Source organism: Heloderma suspectum, chromosome 4 (assembly GCF_057233095.1).
Source record: "Heloderma suspectum isolate Gila_16-S chromosome 4, 16-S_ref, whole genome shotgun sequence".
Taxonomy (NCBI): Eukaryota; Metazoa; Chordata; class Lepidosauria; order Squamata; family Helodermatidae; genus Heloderma; species Heloderma suspectum.
Genome location: NC_139461.1, coordinates 199810946 through 199829625, shown reverse-complemented (window position 1 = coordinate 199829625; position 18680 = coordinate 199810946). Strand labels below are relative to the sequence as shown.

General features: G+C 42.0%; 1 protein-coding gene across 10 annotated transcripts in view; it reads left to right on the top strand.

The window, feature by feature from the left end:
• BTBD8 (BTB domain containing 8) overlaps positions 1–18680 on the top strand; it is a 48876-nt gene that overhangs the window by 13899 nt on the left and 16297 nt on the right. For 6 of the 10 annotated variants that reach the window (XR_014790483.1, XM_084851929.1, XM_084851927.1 and 3 more), the window contains 8 exons: positions 1576–1859; positions 2886–3003; positions 5127–5216; positions 14069–14149; positions 14659–14755; positions 15831–15919; positions 16139–16241; positions 17709–17891. Coding sequence is in view for 9 of the 10 variants with exons in the window: in XM_084851929.1 (XP_084708055.1) it covers positions 1576–1859; positions 2886–3003; positions 5127–5216; positions 14069–14149; positions 14659–14755; positions 15831–15919; positions 16139–16241; positions 17709–17891 (1045 nt within the window). In the remaining variant the exon portion in view is untranslated. Of the gene's footprint in view, positions 1–1575; positions 1860–2885; positions 3004–3203; positions 3964–5126; positions 5217–14068; positions 14150–14658; positions 14756–15830; positions 15920–16138; positions 16242–17708; positions 17892–18680 lie in introns of those variants that run through there. The other 4 variants (XM_084851933.1, XM_084851931.1, XM_084851935.1 and 1 more) reach the window with 3 other exon arrangements.

Below are 18680 nucleotides of genomic sequence, written 5' to 3'. Positions count from 1 at the left end.
GAAAGGGGTGCACTTGGGGACTCCACTGGGCTGTTGGATGAATCTGGGTCCTGCCCCTGGTAACTTGGCTAATAAATATCAAATTTCCTCCTGTTTTCAAAGCCTGGTAAGAGTGTGACAATGTTTCCCAGTGTTGGTCAGACTAATGTAACAGAAAGTTGAGAACTGGCTTTTATATATGAAAATGACTGACTATTTCTTCCTTCCCATTACTTGTTCACTGTGATATTTGTGGGTCGTGTCAAGTGATTATCAAGATTTTAGCAGTCCAGTCAGCATACTCTCCTAAAGGGAAGAAGAATTTTGCATCCGTAATTTAGATGACTGTCTGATAACAGGGTGTTATAGCTTCCAGGCAGGCATCTCAACCCAAAGACTACCTTGTATTTTTCTGAAATTATGAATTGACTAATAAACACAGACAAGTTTCATCTGATTGCAGCACACAGTTTAGAATGTCTGTCTGGAGGTCATTTTAGAACAGATTTGGACAAGAGTGTTTATGCCTTAAAGGGAAATGCATATTCTTTTTACACTCCATAAATTCATGCCATTCACCAAGCAAGTCTCTCTAGGAAATAGCTTTCTGGATGTTTTCCCAAAGAAAGTAGCCTGAGTTATTTAGCTATCGAGAGGAAATATTGCTTGAGATGTTATTTTATTTTTTAAAAAACCTCTCTGACTTTATTGAACATTGAATGTTGTATGCTATTTCTAACTGATAAAGCTATCTTTCTCACTGGCAACAGTAAATTATCATTTTCGCTGGCAGTCCAGGAGGTAATCCTAAGTGTTGTTCATTCTGGGTCTGCATTGCAGCATCTTCTGGTTATATCTTGCTTTACGTTTTTTTCTGCACAGTTCCCTTGGATCTGTATCTCGTGTTTATTTTCTTTCCCTAGGTCTGCATGTTTTCTTTTGGAAAATGTCCAGAAAACTATTCCTTCGAAAGACTTGCTTGGTGATTATGGCTGTGGCCAGCCTGCTGACCGGGACCAGTTACAGGGAGCATGTGACTCTCTTGTTACAACTGCTTCACTGGCTACCAGTCTGTTTATGGTTATGACTTTATGCAGCTCTATATGACTTGGGACCAGGCTGCCAGAAAGCCTGCTTTCTCCTATATGAGCCTGACCAGGTTTTAAGAGATTCGGAGGCCCTTCTCTCGGTCCAGCCACCATCAGAGTCACGCTTGATGATGACGTGAGAGAGGGCCTCAGTGGCTGCTGTCTGCTTTGGAACTCCCTGCTGAGAGAGGCTAGGTTGGCCCCCTCTCAATTGTCCTTCTGCTTGCAGGAAAAGACCTTTCCTTATGGCCTTTGGCATGTAAGGTGGTCGGTTGGGTTAGGTGCTGTTTTTATTCATTCTTGTGTTTTTAAATTGTGTTTTAATATAGTTGTTTTTTATGATTGCTTTATGTCTTTATTTTAAATTTTGGCTTCTGTTGTTCTTAGCCACTTTGAGCACCATTTCCTGAAAGGTGGGGTATAAATCAAATAAGTCCGACTGAGGTCTGCCTCAGACTTATTCCCAAATAACTGTGCACGGAATTGCAGCCTGACTCTCTCTTCCTAGGGTTGTGTATTCATCTGACAGAAACATAAAAGAAGCTGAGCAAGAGGTTCTCAAGAAGGAAGTATCAAAGCCTAGACTATCAAAGGAAGATGTAAGTCTTCAAGTCAGCCATCTACAGACTGGCCAAATATCAGGTGCACAGTGCCTGGAAAATCATGAAAGGCCATCTGGTGATCAGTATTCCTCAAATGGAGCCGTAGAAACAGAAACTGCTGCTTCTCCTTTTATTGCAAATGAAATTCCTGAAGAAGCTGTTGATGCTAAAGGCAATGTAACTGTGTCAGGTGAGGTTAAAACTGTGGTGTTTCGATTTTCTGTTGTTACCTAAATGCCAGTGTGGGTTTGTTAACTATCTCAAATGAGGTTTGCAGTTACTCCACTAGCAATGTCACGATTAATAATTCTTGACGGCAACTCCGCTCCTGAGTAAATGAGCCTTGCATCACTCAGACAGGACTGGAGGGATATATAGAGGCAGCAATCCTTACACTTGCCTAACGAGTAAGAGTAGAGCTGCTGTATGTGCCGAGAAGGGATGCATTCCAGTTCAGTTCTCTTTGACTTCCCATTGTAGTGCATTGCGTGGGTGGAAAAGATGGGCAGAAAAAAAGTGTTCTGTAAGAGTTACGGAGATTGTTTTATTAACTATCGAACAGGCCTGTCTTTGCATGCATTGGAATAGCCCTGCCACATGCTCACAGCCTAAAAGGCACAATACACCAGCAAAAGGGGATGGGGAGGGAAGAGGGGAATGTCTAACATGCCATTGTATGCAACATGGCTTATCTCCATAAATGAAAGACCTTTGCTCCCTCCAACTTTATTGGTTACCATATTTCATATGATGCATTTGCATCTCTGAATCATAGAAATCACCCCGTTGATGCTAGAAACCTATGTGAAAGGACCCAGTCAATGAAATGCTGATGTTGATGAGCTCCAGCTATCGCAAATTAGAACTCTTCATTTCATAGGCACTAAAATATAATGGCCTTGCCTTTATTGGTTGCAAGACACAGAAATGCAGGCATACATACATACACACACCCCATTATAGAAAACTGAATCTACGTTTATACTGAGTCAGATCGTTGGTGTTAGCAGAGATTGAACCTGGTACCTTATTTATGCACAGCATGTGCTCTGTCACTGAATTATGGCCCTTCTTAAATACAAAAATGATGGATAAATATACAACTTATTTCTGTAATACGACAATAAAACACTTTTTTACTCTATGAATGCTTGAATTTCAAAACATTCCAGGATAAATTGAGAACAGATAAAAACAGTCATTTTTCTTTCTCCAGTTGATTCTGAAACAGAAACTGCATCTGACTTAGGAAAAGATCTGTTGATGCTCTATGAGAAATCTTGGTTTTCAGATATTAATATTTGGATTGATGGAAAACCATTTGAAGTGCACAGGTATTTTGAGAAGCAACAGCATTCCTTAAAAGAACACTTTATTGCTTTTTTGTTGAAAGAACAAAACTTGGAAATACCAATATACTCTCAAATATTCAGTTGTAGTAGTCTCTTACCTATATTGCATCTGTATAAAGCTGAGGGAAATAGTTTATCTTTCTCTGTAAAGTGTTCTAGTTGTCACATTTGTGAATGAGGAAGTGTGTGTGTGCGTGCGTGCGCGCGCGCAGGGGTATTAATATGTTGACTGTATCTACTGCCATGTGTAAGAAGTACCATGTAAATCCTTTTCAAATGTTACTTGCTATGTGTGGTCTTTTGCATAAGCCACACCCCATTGCTTAAGAACTTTCTCAACTGTAAATATGTGAATTGGCCCTTAAATTTAGGTCTTTTTTAAAAATAAAATTTGTTAAATATTCAAATGTACACTGATACGTGATAGATAAAGATGAAGGCTCTTTGCTTTTAAAGGGGAAGAATGTTGGGAAAAATCCAGTCAAGGTTTTCCACTGACTGAACTGCGAGGAGGGGCGATTCCCCCTCCCTCCTGTACCCTAAACATTTGCTTTGGAAGGTTGGGAAGATCTTTCAGACCAGATGTGCAAGAGCTTGGGGGAGGAGCTACGGGGGAGAAGAGAGGGGAGAAATTCCTGTTGCGCGGGTGTCCTTCCGTTTGCACCATGTTGAATTCTGGCTGTTGTGGGCTACATTCTGAAATGCTGCTCAGTTCGCTAGCTCCTCCTTCATAGCATGAAAATGAGAATATACAATAAGAGAAATATTCCAAATTTGCAAATCTATATACAGAGATTCTTTCTCGTTATTCTCACCTGAAACATCTAGGAAGTATAGCAGCTTACTGCAGCAATTGGGAGGAAAAAATCCAAAGCGTGAAAGAAAGAACATTGAATCAGAACGCTGAGTGGATACTACATTTATAAAACCCAAGGAAATAATGTGAGATAATAATTGATGGCAGTTTCTTAAACCAAGGAAAGAGCTGGATTGTCAAAGATGAATGAAGCTGGTTTGGTCCCTTCAGCATTAATCAGTTGCATAAAAAATGTTTAAGAACATAAGAAGAGCCATGCTGGATCAGACCAAGGGTCCATCTAGTCCAACATTCTGTTCACACAGTGGCCAACTAGCTGCGCACAAGAAACCCACAAGCAGGACATGAGTACAACAGCACCCTCCCGCCCATGTTCCCCAGCAACTGGTGTATATAGTCATACTGCCTCTGGAGGCAGCATAGAGCCATCAGGACTAGTAGCCATTGATAGTCTTCTCCAGGAATTTGTCTAACCCCCTTTTAAAGCCCTTCAAATGGATGGCCGTCACTATGTCTTGGTAGCAAATTCCATAGTTTGACTACAGTTTGTGGACTTAGATTTAAGTTTTAAATGCCGGCTGCTTTAGGATGCAAGTCCTAATAGCTGTTCACACATTATATGGCCATGCAGTACTGAGTAAGATTTGTTCTGGAATATATGAGGTCAATGCTAAGTAAAAACTGCCGGATGAAATCTGTTGTGTTTTGAGTTTGAAAATGCTTTTGTTTTCAGAGGACAGCTGGGGTGGGGGGAGAGAAAATACAGCTGTACATCTAAGAAACTCTTTGTCTTTCAAAGGCATTATTTTACCAGAATAAACCATCCTAGAAAGTCTGTGGTAAGATTGTAGCATATTAATAGCTGAATTACTATTAAACTGCAGATCTGCCCTCAAAAGTGTATTTCCTTATTTGGGAGAAAGATGAAAGATCTGCAAAGGGGAAGATAACATTGCTAAAGGTTCAAAGTGGGAGAAATCCCAGGTGCCTAGGAATCCAGTAATTTTTTCCCCACTGCCCTATTTTGTGGATAATGAAAACAAATTGTGGATTAGCTGTTAACTGGAGGCATTTCAGGATGGTAGCTATTTTCCACATTCTGTGACAAATTGGATTAAATTGCCAGACATATTGAGAGGAATAACTATGCAGTGAGCAGACATACAGTAGTATGTAAAGGGCAAAGGATTTCAACCTTTTTCTAACAGCTTTCCTAAAATAAATATTTGTATCTAGGAGAATAATGTTTACTCTTTTTGAATTATTTCTCCCCCTCTCTTTCTCCCAGGGCCATTTTATGTGCCAGATCTAGTTACTTTGCTGCTATGCTGAATGGGAGCTGGGCCGAAAGCTCTCAAGAGCACATCACTCTTCAAGGGTAAGCAGAGTTGTTTGCAAGTCATATGGGAGCAAAGGTAGGCAATTTAAAATCACTGGTAATACAGAGCAACCAAGCTGAATACAAAGCAATTCAAATTAATTTGTCCTGACACTCTATTTGGTGCAATGTATTTGAGTCAGAGTTCTGATTTTTGGTTATGGGAAACCTCTGTGAATTCAATCTGCATCTTTTTTGCAAAGCCTTTGAACAGAAAAGTAAAAACGAGAGCACTCTGCATTGGAGTGTAATTAATTCAGTTTGCATTTATTGTTTTTATCGTTCTTTGTTTTTAGCATGATGTATTGGGCTGGTGAAGATAACGCAGCTTGCCTACTAACCATGGTTAACAAAAAGGAGGACAACCTGTCTTCCCACTCCTTCTCCCCTCCAAATTGAGATCTAGAGCCCATTTCAAACCACAGAGAAGGATCCAGCAGTGTCCATGCACTAGCACTATTGATGTTGCACTAGCTTAAACCTACACCTGTGCAACATCAATAGCCCTTACTAAGCAACAGGTTTACCAGGTTTCAAATACTGGCTTAAGGAAAACCTTAGTCAGGGTTAAGGATGGTTGACATCAGTGCTGACAAACTCCTCAACCAAGGTTAACAGGGAGGAACTTTTGTTCCAGGGTGAGAGGGGCTCCAGAGAGTTGAGTGCAGTTTCTCCTTTTCTGTTTTAACTAAAGAGTTTTTATTTGAGTTGATTTCACTGATGGCTTTGTGAAGTCCAAATATTTTGGACTTCAGTTTGGTTAGGAATGCTGGGAGTTGTAGTCCAAAGCACCTGGAGGGCACCAGGTTGAGGAAGGCTGAGCTAGTGGAAAGCACTTTCACTTGCACATCATAGTGAACCCTGATTTTGTTGCTCCCTCCTACTCAATGCAGCCCACCGTGTCTTCCAAAAAGCTGTTTCTGGGGCTTGGGGGAATGGTCTGGAGCTCAGAAGGCTGCAGTAGGAAAACCGCAGGAAGATAATGGCAAAAATCAGGTGCTTTGCTTTAAGTGAGCAGGAGTGTTTTCCAGTACCATAAAGCCACCATTGGATACAACCCTTTATTTGCATTGTTCCAAAAAATAATAACAATTGTAACTTTCAAATAAAAAGGGAGAGTTTGAAATGAAAGGGGGAGATGGGGTAAGGTATCTTGGCCATATAACTGGACAGACAGCTATACTGGACTGCCAACTATGATGCAGAAGTCTCAAGAAATGCTGACAAAATGTTCTCGTATTTATCTTTGAATTCACATTAATACGTTGTCTATCCAAATAAGGACAGGGGGGTGCAAATTGTTAATCCATTGTTGTATGGAAAATGACACCTTCTTCCAGTTTTGAAGCCCCACATGTTTGGCTGACCTAGCGTGGAGGAGTGCAGATTCTTGAGCCTGGTTCCAGTTTGTTTACTGAGAGCCATCGCTATCTGTACTGGCCCACTGGTGTTACCAATGGTGACAGTTTAAGCAGATTTTCATGGCTGTTCACACAATAAGAGTGAAGCGTGTGGCAAATGCTGAAGCCAGTTGACTGCTCAGTTCATGGATCACTTAATTCTTAATTCATAGCCACCAGTGTTGTGGATCCAGGAAAAGGATCACTTTGGGAGGAGTAACTAAAGAGCCCCTCCTGGCTGCTGGTGCTAAGGATCATAGCCCGGGAGTCCAAGGATACCTAAATATTTACAAGAAAGTCATAGGCCACTGAGGTTTAGATTTGGTCCAGTCAGTGCTAAGGGATCATCCAGAGCATAACTTGGGAGTTGTGCAGCACCATAGTCAAGAGCTGTGTTTGGACGAAACCCTAATTATGGTTTAGTGCTGGGGTCGCCAGTATGGTTCCTGCAGACACCTCCTTTGGCCCTACAAGCGTCCCTGCCCCTCCTGATATTTTTATTGTTTAAAGGGGCAATCCTAAGCATGTTTATGAAGTCCGAATCAGCCCCCCCCCCATCACGGTTGGAGACAAAACACACTCAAGTGGTGTGTTAGGAACAGACTTTACTGGGGATATAAAAATCTTACATCTCAAGGTAAGCTGGCTGAGGTCAGTCCCATGGTCAGCATCCCTTGCAGGAGGAAGTAGGAAGAAGAATAGGACAGTAGGGGGTGGAAACAAGGAAAAGTCAACCCTTCAAGTTCAGGTTACGTAATTCATGGCCCGAGACCCTCCAACAGTTTAGACAGAAAAAAATTCCTACAATTCCCAGCACGGCCCAGCCAGCGTGGCAGGCTGGGGGAATGTTGGGAGTTGTAGGACCTTTTTTCTGTCTAAACATGCATTGCGTCCTAAGATTTTTTTATTATTGTTATTACAGAAAAATTAACTAGGAGGCCAGCATTCTGTGATGTAAACTACCAGCCTCCAGCAGCATCTTTTCCACCAAGAATGCCTCTGGGCCTCATGTGGGCCCCAGAAGCATTCTTTGAAAATAAAAACAGTGGGTGGCTGCAGTCCAGCATTTAATTTTGAAGCTGCACAGCAATCAGGGAAAACAAGAAGTTGGGAGGTGGTAGGGAGTGTCAGGGGGCACCTATGGGGCATGGCAGATAACATCCTGGGGATCTAGGGGGGGTAGTGTGGAGCGAGGGAGATGTTTTTTCTTGTGGTGTATGTGGCTTCTGTTTTGCCTGATTTGCGTGTGCAGATGTGACTCTGTGTGTGTTTTCCCTGAGTGTGTGTTGGGTATGTATGGGTGTGTTTCACCAGTTTGCCGTCTATGGCAAACCAGTGAGTAACACCAGTTTGCCATCTATGAAATGGGTATTTTGTTGTGCTTTGTTGAGAGCACATATGTAGCATTTGTAGCTCAGCCCCCATCTCTGCTTTTTACCTAGGTTCTTGGACAAGTAACTTTTCCTTTAGCCTCATCAGTTTTCCTTCTGGGAAATGGGTGCTTCATGACTGGACATAGCCACCATGGCAGCCATTTTGTGAATTGGAACCCCCCATGGCAGCCATTTTGTGAGAGCAGCCCCAACACTTTATCAAAATGTGCCCACTGACCCAAAAAGGAGATCCCTGATTCAGTGTTGCCAGAATAAGCTGCAGCAAGCCTTGGGCTCATGCTGTCCTCCTCCCCTCTCCTTCTCAGGTGTGACTGTGAGGAGGAGATTAGAGGCGTCCATTCTAGATTAACCACAATTTAGCATATTGTCTGAACCCTTATCTGTGGTTAATCTTGATTATAGTTTGTTTAAACTCATGGTATGAAGTTGGCTTGTTCCAAACAAGTTAAGCTCACCCACAGATTATTGGGTGCAGACGACATGACAAGCCATGATCAGTTAAAAAAATGGAAGCAAAAGTTTACACATTCTTTCTAGTGGCTGCACTGAAGGAGAAGAGGGGAATTCATGAGTCAGGATGATGGACAGCTAGACTCGGTCTCCTAACACTAAACTATTGTTTAGTCATAGTCCAAGAGTCATAGAACTAGATTTGGGGAAAGAATTGGAGTCAGGATTTTGGTGAAGTTGTAGTCAGACCGAAGTATTATTTAGAGAAACATCTTCTAATTAGGTTAGATACCTGAAGCAAGCTTCTTAAGTAATCACAAAGCACCAATAGGTAGTGAAATGGTTCAAGGCTGTAGTCTTTTAATCCACAGAGGTGTGGCCTCTAGTCAAGACACTAGTTCTCATGAACAGCAGATGAGGTGTAAATGTTTTCTTGACTATACAACTTCAGACTGGAAGTGGAGCTCATTTGATTAAATGCTCCCCCATAAAAAAAAACCAACCCTGCATGTAGGAAACTGGCATATAAAGGAGAAGAACTAGCTTTCTAACATACAAAACATTTCCCATATGGAGGAACATTAAATAATGTGAGCCTTAACATGTAGTCTGAAGTGGTACAATCCAAAAACAGACCCACCACCTTATTAGCTGTATGAGGAAAACTAGACCAAGGGTGAAATTCAACAGTGTCCCTCCACCAAAGGAATGGACACCATTGACGAAACACATTCCCACTCCACCTGTAACCCCCTGGGCACCCACCAAAATCTGCTTCAGAGGGTTGGGGGACCCTCTAGAGCAGGTTTGGGAAGGAGAGAAGTCCCATTGTATGAGTAGAAATCCTCATGCATAGTCTTCCCCAACCTGGCACCCTCCAGATGTGTTGGACTACAACTCCCAGCATCCTCCAGCCAACATGAGCCCTTTTTCCCATTGCCTTGGCTGGAACCCAGATGGTGCCTCTTCGCCTGTGTGTTTCAGTCTTAACTGAAGCCCCAGTATTTTCAGTACTGGAATATGTCTTATATTGGCCCAGGTCAGACAGAATGCCAAACTGTGTTTGGATCTGTGAGAAGAAGCCGAGAAGAACCCTTGGGCTTCTTCTAGGCTCCTTCCCCACCCACTCCTCACAGGCTCAGAGTAATGACTTTGCCATTGCAAACTCCAGTAAGGTATGGTTTGCACTTGCCCAGTAAGCCAGGATTGCAGACCAGGATCAAACCCTGATCAAACCCTGGTTTGAACTGAACTACTGTTGCAGTAATACTCCCTTTCACTCCATCCTACTCACTGCAGATTTTCATGTTGCCTGTTTAAATAAACATTTGAGAGCATAGCGCATATGGCGTATCCTAAAACAATGGAAATGCTGTTTAAGAGACCAGCTGTCAAGACAGCAGGACTGCTTTCTTGTGCTGTTTTTATGGCTACCTTATGTGTTCACATACAGTCAGACAACTGTGTTGCTTTTGTCACTTAACCAAAAATAAATAATGTGTCCATTACTGAATGCTCCTTAAACATATTTAATGTTTGGAGGGTCCACGTGTCACAGTACATACCACAGTTCCCACTTATTATTATGGAAGCCATATCTTGAAATGCAGGATTAATTCATGGGAACGCATTTGGTTGTATCCCAAGTTACCCTTCCATTTGCAGAAGGGGCTACAGTCCAGCAGAGACTCCAGCCAGAGGAAGGAGGAGTGAGAGGTGACTTCTGCAGGTTCTCCCTGCAGCCCCCATGCCACCTCCCACACTTTAACTGGTTGCCCCAACCCTCCGGAGCAGACTTATAGGGGGCTACAGGACAGAGGAGGAACTGGCAGAAATTGCTCCTCCCCCTTTCCACCAGCAGGAACATCCCACAAGTTGCATTCCACTCACAAGAACTCAAGACCCAAGCCACTTGCGCTCGAGTTTGTGTTCACTATGATAAAACTGGTCCTTATCCCCCTGCAGTGAAGAATAAATTCAAACTCTTCTGCTTAATACAGATAATTCTATGTACTTACTCAGTGTCGGCTCCAGGTTTTTGAGGGCCCTTGGGCAAGACACACTCACCGGGTGCTCCCTCCCACAGCGAGTCTACCTTCTCACCACCATTGTTACCAGCTGCTAACACTCCTCATCCTCTTTCTCATCATTGCTACCACTTGCATGCTGGACAGGCAGAGAGCCAGTGTGCAATTAGACCGTGGCATCAACAACTCCTCACCACCACCACCACTGTCTAGGCCAGAGCAAGAGGCAGATGAACAAGCAGATTGCAGTGGCAAAGAGGAGGAGCAACTTTAGGCTGCCCTTGTCAGTAGGCCCCTGCTGGGGTGTGGGCCTTCAACAAGTGCCCAACCATGTTTGCCCTTGACGCCAGCCCTGCACTTACTCTGTGTGTGTTTGTGCTCGTGTATTTAAGGAGAGTCCCTGCCTAGCATGGTTAAAGTCAAGGTTAGCTTGACAAGGCAGAGGTAGGTGGAGAGGACAGGGCTTGATAAATGAGCATTGAGTATATAATGGTGAGTTAGCAGCATTAGGGGCTACAGTCGTCTAGGAAAGGAATAAAATAAATGGGATTTGAGGAAGGAATTGAAGGAGCAAAGGGAGGCGACTTGATAGAAGACGAGTCTGTGCCAGTCATAAGAAAGGTGCATAGCACAAGGCACAGAGGCGGTAGCGGATGAAAAATCAAAGGTGGGGGGACAAAGCCAGGGCACTGAGCACCTCCACCGTAAGGGCTGGCAGCTTCATTCCAATGCAGCTGAGCCAGTACAGTGTCCTGAGGAAAGACATCAGGTTGTGACTGGAGCAAAAGATGGTTTAAAGGGCAGCATTCTGGTTTGGAAAGAGAGAAGCTAGACGCCGCCGAGAAGTTTGCAGTTCTCTGGTTGAGATCGTCAACAGGCACAGAGAGGAGCAGGTGGATAGAAAGGTATGGCTCACCTCGCTGGTCAAGTTCCACAGTCTGTCTCGAAATCTGGCCAGACAGATGCCTCTGGAAGTTCACGACAGGGCAGCATAATGATGACCATCCCATGTTGTTCACCCTCAGTGGTTTTACTGCCTCCAGACATGGAGCTCTTTTTCAGACATAACCTAGTAGGAGGGGTTGCCCTTCCAGTTCTACAAGACCCTTTTTGAGATGGCATCAACCAGAATGATACACAGTACTGCAAATGTGGCAGTACTAGATATTTTAAGGGCATTTCGAGACTAGTGTCCCCCATCCCCTAATCATACCTAAAGCTGAATTTGTCTTTTTTGGGGTGAGAATTGCACTCTGCATTTGTTTTCCACTATGATTCCAAGTTCTTTTGTGAGTGGCCATAGGCAGTTTAGCTCCCAGTAATGTAGATATGATTTTGGAAAAATGTTGAAGTGGAAGAAGCAGCAGGGCTTGAGTTGTACACTTAGGAGCTCCATCATGACCATGTGAATTATTTTCCTCTCCTTCATGCTATATCACAAGCTGCTTTTTAAAAACCACTCTGGTTTAAGGGGCTATTCAGAAAAGAAAGGGAAAAAATCCACGGTGGCTGGCTCAGATAGAATGGTTTGGTGCGACAAGGGCAAGTCTTCCAACATCCACCCTGCTCCTATCTGTGTGGCAACTCCCTCCCTCCTTTCTTGGTTTGAGGCAAACCATAATTTGCTCTTTCATTTCAACTAGCAAACTGTGGCTTACATGTAACTTGCCCTGGAAACCAGGATCAAACCATGGTTTCCGGTCTTCATTTTCAAGGCAAGCACAAACAATAGTTTGCTGGTTTAGAGGAAATAGCAAACCGTGGCTTGCCTCAAATCGGGGAAGAAGAGACAGAATGGCTCCATGCAGCGGGAGGCGAAGAGAAAGACTCCTTGATGGCTTTTTGTAGTACCAAACCAGGGGTTGGTGTGATATCTGTACCAGCCTGTTGTGTCTGTATCTGCCCATGAGCTCTTCCGGAGGGGCCTACAGTTTTCATCTCTTGTTGTTGTTGTTGTTGTTGTTGTTGTTGTTCAGTCATTAAGTTGTGTCCGACTCTTAGTGACCCCATGGACCATAGCACGCCAGGCCTTCCTGTACTCTGCTCTCTCCCGGAGTGTGCTCAGGTTCATATTCGTTGCATCGGTGATGTTATCTAGCCATCTCATCCTCTGCCATCCCCTTCTCCTTTTGCCTTCAATCTTTCCCAGCATCAGGGTCTTTTCCAGGGAGTTTTCTCTTCGTATTAGGTGGCCAAAATATTTGAGCTTCAGCTTCAGGATCTGTCCCTCCAATGGGCACTCAGGGTTGATTTCCTTTAGGATGGACTGATTGGACCTCCTTGCAGTCCAGGGGACTCGTAAGAGTCTTCTCCAGCACCACAGTTCGAAAGCATCAATTCTTCAGCGCTCAGCCTTCCTTATAGTCCAGCTCTCACAGCCATACGTTACTACTGGGAAAACCATAGCTTTGATTATATGGACCTTTGTCAGCAAGGTGATGTCTCTGCTTCTTACTATGCTGTCTAGGTTTGCCATAGCTTTCCTCCCTAGGAGCAAGCGTTTTTTTAATTTCATGGCTACAGTCACCGTCTGCGGTGATCTTGGAGCCCAAGAAAATAAAAGCTGTCACTGCTTCCATTTCTTCCCCTTCTATATGCCAGGAAGTGATGGGGCCAGATGCCATGATCTTAGTTTTTTTAATGTGGAGTTTCAAACCAGCTTTTGCACTGTCCACTTTCACCCTCAACAAGAGGCTCTGTAGATGTTCTTCGCTTTCTGCCATTAGGGTGGTATCGTCTGCATATCTGAGGTTGTTGATAATTCTCCCGGCAATCTTAATTCCGACCTGTGATTCATCCAACCCGGCGTTTCTCATGATGTACTCTGCATATAAGTTAAATAAGCAGGGTGACAGTATGCAGCCTTGTCATACTCCTTTCCCAATTTTGAACCACTCGGTTGTTCCATGTCTGGTTCTTACTGTTGCTTCTTCACCCTCATACAGGTTTCTCAGGAGACAGGTAAGGTGGTCTGGTACTCCCATCTCTTTAAGAATTTGCCACAGTTTGTTGTGATCCACACAATCAAAGGCTTTTTGTAGTCAATGAAGCAGAAATAGACGTTTTTCTGGAATTCTCTTGCTTTCTCCATGATCCATCGAATGTTGGCGGTTTGATCTCTTACAAAAGGCATTTTAATCTGCTGACGATTTCTTCTAAACTCCTTGGAAAATGAGTACAACCCCTCCCACTCCCAATTCTAGAGATGAGAAACTCCGTAAAGTCAGCTTAACCCCTAGATCTGGAATGTGCTGCCTCTTAAGTAGTTTGTCAAACTCAGCTGGGTAGTTAGCAAGAAAGAGGCTTCAGGGTGACACCTGAAGGCTAGATCACTGAAGCTTTCAAAACGCTGATAGTGTGAGAATTACGTTTTTATTTGACAGTTGGGGTTGGGGAAGGCAACCCTTGTGTAATTTTAGATTGCATTAGTGGTATTACTTCACCTTGATGTGGTTTTGTTTCATAGTATGACAGGATAGCTGTTCAATTTTGGTGAACCGCTTAGGATTTATAAAATGGGAACCATTTATTTCATTCTGCAGACACTGGTGTCTGAAATGGTTTTTCTTTTTGTTTTTCAGTATAAACCATGTAGAAATGACTGTCATTCTACATTTTATCTATGGAGCAATTCTGGATTTCCCAAACAAAGCAGATGCTGGGTAGGTGTCGAGTTATGTTACTTTTAATTGTGTACCGTGCCTGTTCTGCTTCTCATCCATCTATATTGAAATGGAAGGTGCATCACAAAGTCTATAAATGAAATTATAAAGGTGCCAGAAATAGTTATCATTGCACTATAATTATATTTGAAGGGGGGGACGTGTGTGGGATTGTGTAGGACACCTTATTTTACTTAGGAGCTGAGCTGCTGGGCCAGCAGTGATGAAGAAAGCTATATGGGAAGGAGAGAAAATATGTAGCATGAATTACCAATTTGAAGTTAATATAAACATGCTGGATTTGTTTTAAATGTTTATTGGAATACATAATGCCTCTAAAAATGTCACTTTATCTGACCCAAAAAAGTGTGAGCAACTTAGAATACAAAAGCTGGAATTATACTTGGGTGGATATAATGCGAGTTACCCTGGAATGATCTGATTAAGGACTAACAATAGCTGTAATAGGACTGCTTTACGTAAAACTTCCATTATTGCTTTTACTTCAGTTGCATACTGAGCATTGCAGACATGTATGGACTAGAAGGTCTGAGAGAAGTAGCTGTATACATTCTGAAAAGAGACTACTGCAACTTCTTTCAAAAGGTTCGTTCCAATGTTTTGTTTTGTTTTGACTTTGGTACTATTGTGATGTCAAACAACCCAAAATTCTTGGGATAAAATGTTCAATCTGGGGATTACAAGCCAGAATGCAGCATTGCCAAGCCCTTACTATCTACTCAGTAATGTGTAATTGATTCCTTGATTGCCAATAGAAATAAAATTGTAACTTTTAATGTTTAAATTGATTAGATTTGCCTTCAGCAATTTTGGAAAAGTGGGATAAAGAGGCATTGTAAGGAACATCTTTTACTGGAAACCATTTTTCATCAAAAAATATACACAGAATGTACTTTAGCTAACATTTTTAGATCAGTGATTTCCAACCTGTGTTTCTTGAAAGCTTATCAGGGTTTCCTCAATGAGATCAGTAACAGTGAACAAGTAGCTTCTTTAAAAGATGAGATGCCTTGGCCACTGTTACTGATCTTTCCCCCACAATGTGCAGCTGAAGGAGAGTGTCGCTATGGCTGTGTTCTAAGGTACACTCTTGCTTGATTCATGGAGGGTGACGGTGAGATGCAGCAGGCTTGGCAAGCATCTCGTATGGACCGAATATGTGCTGTAGCAACAGTTCTTCAGAATCTTCTATAATGCACAGAGGTTCTGTGGCAGACATGTTGTGAGGTTTATCACTAGACAAGGTGATGTGGAAAGAGTTCCCCCAGAAGTAGAAAGTTTGAAAAATTATTGTTTTAGGTTAGTGGTGGGCCACTTGTGGCCCTCCAGATGTTTTGGCCTACAACTCCCATCATCCCTCACCATTGGCTATGCTGGCTACGGATGATAGGAGTTCTAGGCTAAAACATCTGGAGGGCCATAAGTAGTCCACCCGTTTTAGGTGAAGCAGTCAGTAAATTGGGCTGGAGAATGAATAGCAAAATTACTGATCCCACTGAAATCTGGATCAGAGTGATACTACACACACACGTGTGCGTGCACACACACACACACACAGACTTCTGTTTGCTGAAAATATTGCCTATTGGAATTAGCAGCTTGTAAATTGCCACTAGTTTTTGAAAGTACGGTAATTGTGCTTATATTCTAACAATTTTAGCCTGTGCCTGGAAAGCATCAGCCTGTTTTAGAATGCCTAGCTATTGCCCATTCAGTCGGAGCAGAAAACCTCTATGATGCTTGCATGAAGTAAGTGAGCTAAATGTCTTTTGATTCTTTCTTTCCCTTCGTCACGGTTTAGTTTTAAACTTTACTTTAAAGTACAGGCATAACATTAGTAACAAATTCTTTGAAAAAGGTGTAATGTGAAAATGCTTTGAAGTTTGTCACTTATGCCCATGGAGGCTTTATGTCATGTTACATTTGATGGAGGGATTGATTTGTTAAACAAGACTTTTCTTTTAACAGGTGGTTAGTACAGAATTTTGTAAGATGTTGGTCGGAGAAGAGCTTTGCTTGTTTACCCAGCGAGCTTCAAAATAATTGTCTTAGCACATTGATCCATTCTTTGGTAAGTCTTATGTGCTTCTTTTTAAATACAAAGGCACTGACATTAATAAAGTTTTGATACCAGTATTTTTGATACTTGGGGGTACTTGATACCAAGTATTTTGATACCTGGGGTAAAATCCAGTGTAAGTTCTACTTAGAGTAGACCCGTTGAAATAAATGAGACTTAATTAGTCATGATTAACTTGCCCCATTCATTTCAGTGGGTCTACTCTAAGTAGGACTTATGTTGGATTTCACCCCTAGTCTGTATATATTGAGCCGCATATAAGGAAATTAACTTGTTTTGAAGATTAAAATGTATCCTCTACTTTTTGTGCAGTAGTTGATCAAGACGTATCCAATACTTCATAATCTAAATCTGGCCTGTAAATTAACATTGCTCATCCTTTTTCTGCTTCAAAAACACAGCGGGTAGCACATCTATTCTTCAGGAGTTCTGCTGCATCCATTCTAAGGCACCTGAAGGCCAGGTGACTCTTTATGTGCAGATGTTTGCCAGTTGTACATTACAAGTCTCCTAGTGAACTCTATAAAGTGTGAAAAAGAGAAATCACAGAAGGAAGCCCTACTCACTCACACCTTAATGGCTTCTCATAAATTGCATTTTAGGAAGATGTTTTGGTTGTAAATTGTATTTATTTGTTTGTTTGTTTGTTTAAACAGACATATATACATACTGCTTGATATCGTAAGATCTCTAAGTGAATGGCTGTTTTTATTGAATTGTTTTTACTGTCTCTGAATTTTGTATACTTTTATTGCTGCTGTTTTTAGTGTTGGATTATGTTTCAATTTTTTGGTTTTATCTTTATTGTTAGTTGCCTTGAGCTCTTGGGAGGAAAGGTGGGATATAAATGTTTTAAATAAATAAATAAACAGAAGAGGACATATGAGAGTATGTCCAAACAGTTTCATCTACCACATATCTCCCCTTCATGGTGTTCATTATGGCAAATACTTGAAATGTGAATCTGCCCTGAGTTCTTTGCATAAATATTAGAAGTAGCTGTAAAGAAGTAGTAGTAAATAAGTCCATAACTCTCCAGTGTGGATTGTTTTTAGTTTTTTCTGCAATGTTAAAGTTTGCTTTATTCTAGTTCAGGATTTCCAACCTTTGTTAATATTTTCCCCTTTTGCGGGAAAGTATAGACATTAGACTATTTTTGTAACTGTATTTACCGACTAATAAGGTAACTGCCCAGAGAGCTTCGGCTATTGGGCAGTATATAAATAAACAAATGTATGTTCTGCTAACTTTAGCAGACGCCATATTTGCTATTGGTTTGCATATTCATAGGATCTCCCTGAGAACATTTAATATTGAAAATATCTGACCGTAATTAGAGTGAGAGAATTTGACTTGCTTATTGCTAGAATCATGGTGGCACAAGTATTTGTTGAACGATGGCAGAAAAATGATGTCTTTAAAATCTCTCAGAGTGCACATGTATTCTGTTATTTTAAGAGTCCACAGAATTCAGCCCACCTTCTGATGGAAACCAGCCGGCTGATCAGTAGTCTTCCCCAAGTGAAATGGACTCAAACAGCTCTCACCTTGGCATCTAGGCTTCAAGAAGAGTGTGTTGCATTTATGGTGACAAATTTCCCTGAGATAATACAAACTGAAAGCTTTTTTGCCCTGTTAAAGGTAAAATACAGCTGAACTTTGCCAGTGTTACAACAAATAATGTCATGGGCCATATATAGCTGTTGCTAGAAACTGGGCTTCTAAGGGAGGGGAATGATCTTCCCCTGAGCTGAAGAGGTTCTGGCTCTTTGGTTGTTCTTAGGAAGGGCTGTGAGACTCTTTCTTTCAGCGGGCTTCTGAACTTCTTGGTTAATGCAGGAGTAGGAGTAATTGCATTGTTTAGCTGCAAGCCACAACAAAAACAGAATCATCATTCAGAGTTGAGCAACAAATTTAGCTCTGGGGTTCCTGGCCACCAGCACAAATAAGGCCACATGCAAGGTAACATAATTTTCATTATTGAACAACAGAAAACATACACGTTTATTACGGATAACAAAATTTTTCTTGAGCCTGAACTCAGATATTGGGTAGCCTTATGAACAATATTCTCGGTAACAGTTTTAGAAAACACAGAAGAATACTGTTCCAATTGTAATTTCTTGTAACAGCTTTCTAACAAAGCAGATAGTGGTTAGTGTATAAGCCGGTCGGTCGGTCGGTCTGTCTGTCTGTCTGTCTGTCTGTCTGTCTGTCTGTCTGTCTGTCTGTCTGTCTATCTATCTATCTATCTATCTATCTATCTATCTATCGTTTTATGTATTGGCAGTTTTTTTACTTTTTAAGGGTACAATCCTATGGACTATGCCCTCGCTACTCGGAAGCCCCTGAACTCAGAGGCTTCTGAGATTCCTGTGCCCTGCCAGGCTGAATCCAGCAGGGCAAGAGGAGTGGCGGAGGCAATCTTTG